The sequence below is a fragment of the Coregonus lavaretus genome, assembly GCF_964263955.1.
Source record: "Coregonus lavaretus genome assembly, chromosome: 3".
Lineage (NCBI taxonomy): Eukaryota > Metazoa > Chordata > Actinopteri > Salmoniformes > Salmonidae > Coregonus > Coregonus lavaretus.
Window position 1 is genome coordinate 70,073,164 of NC_139990.1, and position 7,046 is coordinate 70,080,209.

Sequence of the window (7,046 nt, forward strand, 5' to 3'; positions counted from 1 at the left end):
GGGCGATTGTACTTCTAGGGCTCAGGAAGCGACATGAGCTTAACTTGGTAAAGAATCATGCATTGATGTCAATGGAAGGCTTCCACAAATAGTTGCTTTGTGTCATAGTATTTGGGCCTCAGTGTGTAAAATTACACTGAACAAAAATATAAACGCAACATGTAAAGTGTTGGTCCCATGTTTCATGAGCTGAAATAAAAGATCACAGAAATGTTCCATATGGACAAAAAGCTTATTGATCACAAATTTTGTGCAAAAATTTGCTTACATCACTGTTAGGGAACATTTCTCCTTTGCCAAGATAATCCATCCACCTGACAGGTGTGGCGTATCAAGAAGCTGATTAAACAGCATGATCATTACACAGGTGCACCTTGTGCTGGGGACTATAAAAGGCCACCCTAAAATGTGTTGTTTTATAGAATTTGGCAGTATGTCCAACCGGCCTTACAACCGCAGACCACGTGTAACCATGCTAGCCCAGGACCTCCACATCTGGCTTCTTCACATGTGGGATGGTCTGCGGCACAAACTGTCAGAAACTGTCTCGGGGAAGCTCATCTGCATGCTCGTCGTCCTCACCAGGGTCTTGACCTGACTGCAGTTTGGCGTCGTAACCGACTTCAGTGGGCAAATGCTCACCTTTGATGGCCACTGGCACACTGGAGAAGTGTGCTCTTCATGGATGAATCCCGGTTTGAACTGTATCGGGCAGATGGCAGACAGCGTGTATAGCATTGTGTGGGCGAGCGGTTTGCTGATGTCAACGTTGTGAACAGAGTGCCCCATGGTGGCAGTGGGGTTATGGTATGGGCAGGCATAAGCTACGGACATCGAACACAATTGCATTTTATTGATGGTAATTTTAATGTACAGAGATACCGTGACACGATCCTGAGGCCCATTGTTGTGCCATTCATCCGCCGCCATCACCTCATGTTTCAGCATGATAATGCATGGCACCATGTCGCAAGGATCTGTATACAATTCCTGGAAGCTGAAAATGTCCCAGTTCTTTCTTCAATGGCCTGTATACTCACCAGACATGTCACCCATTGAGCATGTTTGGGATACTCTGGATTGTTGTGTACGACAGTGTGTTCGAGTTCCCGCCAATATCCAGCAACTTCGCACAGCCATTGAAGAGGAGTGGGACAACATTCCACAGGCCACAATCAACAACCTGATCAACTCTATGTGAAGGATATGTGTCGTGCTGCATGAGGCAAATGGTGATCACACCAAATACTGACTGTTTTTGTAATCCACGCCCCTACTTTTTTTTTTAAAGGTATCTGTGACCAAAAGATGCATATCTGTATTCCCAGTCATGTGAAATCCATAGATTAGGGCCTAATGAATTTATTTCAATTGACTGATTTCCTTATATGAACTGTAACTCAGTACAATCTTTGAAAGTATTGCATGTTGCATTTATATTTTTGTTCAATGTATTTTGTGGAAAACCTTGCAGTACCTCATAACCTCAATAATGCTCAGGTTTTAATAGTCGAAAATTGCCCTGAGTTCATATCATTTGTTTTATAGGTCCCTCTATTGCATTAGGAGAAATATGCAGGCCTAAATCGAAAATGAATGAGTGATGGTGCCAATCTTTCCCATTCATTTGGAAATGTGGCCTCCAAATGCATTGAGCAGGATCCACAAAATAGATGGCATGGACATCAGACGCAAATAAGTAAAGTTTGAAATATGTCACTGCCCATCAGCCAAGAGCTGTCGAAATTACAGCTGTGAAAAGTCCATAAACCGCAATGCATTTATGTGGTTTGTGTTTAGTCAGTTGAGTTCGCATTGGTCAAAGCTAAAGTGTAAGTCATGTGCTAACCTTTAATTAGAAGACATCGGGGCTGTAGAGAGAGAGTGGTGGTACAACTACACAGAGCACAGAGAGATCATGGCTGGGGATAAACTTCACATACTGTACTTCTGATGGAGCTACTGATCAGCACGGCTCTTCTTTGGACTAATCCTATGGGGGGCATTGGAGGTAGTGGAACACCCAATATCGATCCATTCCTCTCCAGTGTTGGAGGTAAGATCAGCCTGCCATGTGCCACTTTACATTTACATTTACCTCATTTAGCAGACGCTCTTATCCAGAGCGACATACAAATTGGTGCATTCAACTTATGATAGCCAGTGGGACAACCACTTTCTTTTCCTTCTTTTTTTTATTGGGGGGGGTAGAAGGATTACTTTTATACTATTCCAGGTATTCCTTAAAGAGGTAGGGTTTCAAGTGTCTCCGGAAGGTGGTCAGTGACTCCGCTGTCCTGGCGTCGTGGGGGAGCTTGTTCCACCATTGGGGTGCCAGAGCAGCGAATAGCTGACTGGGCTGAGCGGGAACTGTGCTTCCGTAGAGGTAGGGGGGCTAGCAGGCCAGAGGTGGATAAACGTAGTGCCCTCGTTTGGGTGTAGGGTCTGATCAGAGCCTGAAGGTAAGGAGGTGCCGTTCCCCTCACAGCTCCGTAGGCAAGCACCATGGTCTTGTAGTAGATGCGAGCCTCAACTGGAAGCCAGTGGAGTGTGCGGAGGAGCGGGGTGACATGAGAGAACTTGGGAAGGTTGAACAACAGACGGGCTGCAGCGTTCTGGATAAGTTGTAGGGGTTTAATGGCACAGGCAGAGAGCCCAGCCAACAGCAAGTTGCAGTAATCCAGACGGGAGATGACAAGTGCCTGGATTAGGACCTGTGCCGCTTTCTGTGTAAGGTAGGGTCATACTCTACGAATGTTGTAGAGCATGAACCTGCAGGATCGGGTCACCGCTTTGATGTTAGCGGAGAACGACAGGGTGTTGTCCAGGGTCACGCCAAGGTTCTTTGCACTCTGGGAAGAGGACACAATGGAGTTGTCAACCGTGATGGCGAGATCATGGAGCGGGCAGTCCTTACTGCTTTGTATCCTAAAGGTGATTGTTCCTCAACTAAGTGGCTGTTCCACAGAGCTGGATCTCAGAGTGTTATTGAAGTGGTCTCATGTGGGAAGATCAGTGTTGAAAATACAGAAAGAGCAGAGAGACTGAGAGTGGGGCCTGGCTGCGCTCTGGTTGTTGATAATATCAAAGATGAGGATGCTGGACGGTACACCTGTCAACATTACCCTACGGAATATGGCCCAAAATAAGGGGATGGTCTGGTTTATCTCTCTGTCCTGTCGATCTCTTCATCGACACCAGTGCAGATCTAAAGCCTCTCCTGACCTTCCTTGACTTCACCCCAACATTCTCAGACCAAAGTCCTCTCTCTGTGATGTCAATCAGTTGCATAGGGCTCTGTGTGGCACTGCCCTTAATGGTTGTCATAGTTGGTGTTTACACCAAAATGAGGGACCTCCAAAAACCAGAGGTTTCTTCAGGCATGGAGGCGACAGAGCTCCAAGTCTTGGGCTGATGTCCTGCTCCTCCTCACTCGCAGTTCTCTCTTGAAGATGCCATGTTCTCTACTGAAACAGTATTGATTGTGTAAGTCCTTTACTGATTTTATTACTTTTACTGTTAGCTACATTAAATTATGTTAGGAAGATTTGAACATGCATTTATTATATATTTTTGAAATGTTTTCTGGAGACATATCCCTTGGCTCCAAAGCCTTTTTCTTGGTTTCGACATAGGGTTTTGCTTTTGTGAATTGCGCTGTAAAAATGTCTATTCTAATTTGGGAATACAAAGGAATAAAATAATGTATAATATATCCTTGAGATCTGATTAATCTGTCTTTATTGCTGCATAAATAAACACTCTGTACTGTGCATTCAAAGAGCAGTAAGATACTTATTGTTCGGTAGCACTGTACTTGAATAAAAAAAACAACCGTAAAATAAAATAAATACAATTTATCACACATTTACCTTAATTTTTTTGTGAAAAGTTGTTCACAGGTCCAGTCTAGGGAAACTAAATCACAACCTAATGCTAGATGGTGTGACACTCTACATATGTTAAGATTGTATTCTTTATTTAGATATATAGAACACTGTGACATTTGTCGTTCAAGCTTGACCTTGGCTTCATTAGACTGAAAATATTATTGCTCCTCATATCTTATTGGTATGGTAAGGAGAGCTTAGTGACTGTTATTGACTGTTGAGACAGTCACTATGCAGTTCCATCGAGGCTGTCTCTCGTTGCTGCGGTGAGCCACCGCTGTGTCATTGACTCCACACCGTCACCTTGGGGGGAGGGGTTTGACTCGTGAGAGGAGAGGGGCAGCAAGATGACGGTACCAGGCACCCAGCAGGTAAACCGCCTTCCAAAGTGCCCTCTGTACCAGTGAGGTAATACAGATAAAGCTTACTGTAACTTGGGTTCAAACACAATATGAATCAACAGGAACTGGAGCAGGAAGTTGGAGACTTGAGGAGCACTCTCACACTACTGTGATAGTCTTGTCTATGTATGAAAACATCACGGATGCTCCACTCCACTCATTCCCATTTCCCAACACAGATTCACTCTAACCCAATGATTAGGGGGGAGAATGTGGGCTTTGAATCCTGCACATATTATTCCAGTGCACTGCTTATTAGTAGTTACTTTAGAAGAGATATGTTTAAATTGAGCTTGAAGAGCTCCTTGAATGGCAATGCCTACTGTAATATAGACCTCTTGAACAGGGGATGTTTAATCTACTGTTTGTATGCTTGTCTCACAAACCATATTCCAAATTGTAAAGACATAACACAATAATTGTATATAAATATATTTATAAAAATATTCTGGAGGCAGTCCCAGAAATTATTTACATTATTCATGCAAACATACACAAAACAAACAATGTATCTTGACAGCATTCTGCACAATATACATGATTTGAAGGAATGCATATTGTAAGACTGTAGTGTAGCCTGTCTGATATAACCAGTAAAATCTCTGTTATAACTACTAGCCATTGTGACCTCAATTTTCTACCCAATATTTTGCAAATATACAGTAAATGTTGCTAATTCATAGTTGGATGTAAACAATAGCAAACTGTTCTCATATTTAAAAAATGTAATTTTTCCTATTTGGTCAGACATGAAAACCTAACAGGGATAGTGTTTCTTTGAATAAAGAATACACATTTATTTTGTTTCCCCATTACGATGAGCACTTATTTGTCAATCTCTTAACCACATGACCAGACAACCCAACTCAGTCCTGGGGGCTCAATGTCCCTCACAGTGGGAGCCCAAACCCCTCAAGTTCAAGTTTCAACTTCATTTTCCCAGCGGGAAATTATATCAGGTCTCTGTATATCAGCTATACAGTAGCTACCTGCAGAATAGCATATCGACCAGGAAGTCCAGAAGATCTGCTTGGCCTATGACAGGACGGAAGAAGAGCTCAGTGATGAGGTTGGGTGTGATGGTCTTGAGCATGGAGGCCGCGAGCAGGATGCGAGCGAAGCGGCCTTGGTCCCCGGGGTGGAGTGGTTGGACCACCTCCCTCAGAGCATGCTGAGCCTCCTGCTGTAAGCCCTCCACGAATATAGCTGCCTTTAGGTCTTTCACATCTGTTGAGGAGGATAGAAATGTATCATGAGTGGACAAGCTACATTTTATACACAGTGGTACAGTACAGTACTGTTCAGTTATATATGACATTGCAATTGGTTTTTTGTAACCCTACTGGTCAGCTGGATTCACTGAAGGTATTTGATGTGTTGTTGCGTTGAGTCGACAGTGGGGACAAGCCCTTAACAAGCCTTATTTCATGTTTGAATTTTGTATGTAGGGAGGCTTATTAGATTATCAAGCAGCTGTGGGGATGTAAAATCCCTACTGAACAAGCACTTCCATTGACTGGTTGAAATATTGAAGCTTTAAGGCAAACCTCACCTGGGTTAAATATCATGATGCCCTTGAGGTATGCATACTCCTTTGGACTTAAATCCAGACTCCAGAACTTTTTGAGGCATGACTTGAGTTTGTTCACTCCAGCCAAGGTGGGCTGCTCTCTTTCCGTCTCTGAGCTCTCTTGAGAATTCAAGAGGATTCTTTTCAGCATGCTATCGGCAGGGGTGTCGATGACATCAAAGTTCATGCCTTCCTGGGCCAGACCCAAAATAAAGAGTGGCGCCCAGCAACTTTGGAGGAGCGATAGTTGATCGTTCGGTGGGAGTTGGTTGAAGGCAGGTAAGTTCTTCATAAAGTGAATTGTTTTCACCAGCACTCCCGATGCCTCTTGGCAAATGTCTGCTGGACTTTTCAAGCACACTGTCCGTCGCATCTCGCAGTTGCATCTATGAGGCATCAAGTTGTAGTTCAGGTTGTTGTGGCTTGACTTGTCATTGTCTCGACTGAGGATGTTGTAAAGGATAGCATTTGACTGCCTGTCATCGTTGTCTGTACATTGACATACGTTCTCCATTTTGATGAGATATAGAACAAACTCTCAAAAACAAAATGAAAAGCTGAAATACATTCAAATGTTCTTGTCCTACCAAGACAGGCTCTCGTTGAGGTGGTGTGTGGTTGTGCAGATGCCTTACGCCGTGCCTCTATTTATAAGGCCAACCCACTGAGCTAAACTCGTGCACCTTGACCTGTCAATACTCCCTTGGTGAAAAACAAAGAGCCCCTAAAGAGCAGACAACTCGACTGACGGCCTCCTCTAAAGAGCAGATAACGTTTTCTCAATGAAAACCAATGGATAGAGCATGTCCATTTAGGGTGGGGTGAGCCTAATCTTTGAGCCTCTGTCATTACCCCAGGCTGTACCAAGCTACCAAGGACTGTGGGAGTACTCAAGCACACTGTATATAGCTCTGCTCATTGCCAGCCCACACCTAAATTGGACATGGGCCAATGTAAACAGGTAAGGGAGCATTGATCTCTCAGCTAAGTCCTTGAGAGATGTAGCCATCCTGAACTTTCTATCTTACTAAGTTTAGTTCAGGCGTACTAAGGGCTAAATATTCCAAAAACAGTAGGCCTGCATAACCGAATGGATTTCTAGGATAAAAATGATGTCCCAAAGTAATGAATACTTTCAATATGACAGATATATGACTGACGTTTCTTGTGGAGTTCTGCCATATT

The 7,046-nt window shown here is 43.7% G+C and overlaps 1 protein-coding gene across 1 annotated transcript; it reads right to left on the reverse strand.

The window, feature by feature from the left end:
- Positions 1–3,478: 3,478 nt before the first annotated feature.
- Positions 3,479–6,709, reverse strand: LOC311106775 (nuclear receptor subfamily 0 group B member 2-like). Its single transcript, XM_084149165.1, has 2 exons — positions 5,844–6,709; positions 3,479–5,518 (listed from the first exon to the last, which is right to left on the reverse strand). The coding sequence occupies exons 1-2, from the start codon at positions 6,373–6,375 to the stop codon at positions 5,277–5,279; spliced, it is 774 nt and encodes a 257-aa protein (XP_084005291.1). The 5' UTR covers positions 6,376–6,709; the 3' UTR covers positions 3,479–5,276.
- Positions 6,710–7,046: the final 337 nt, after the last annotated feature.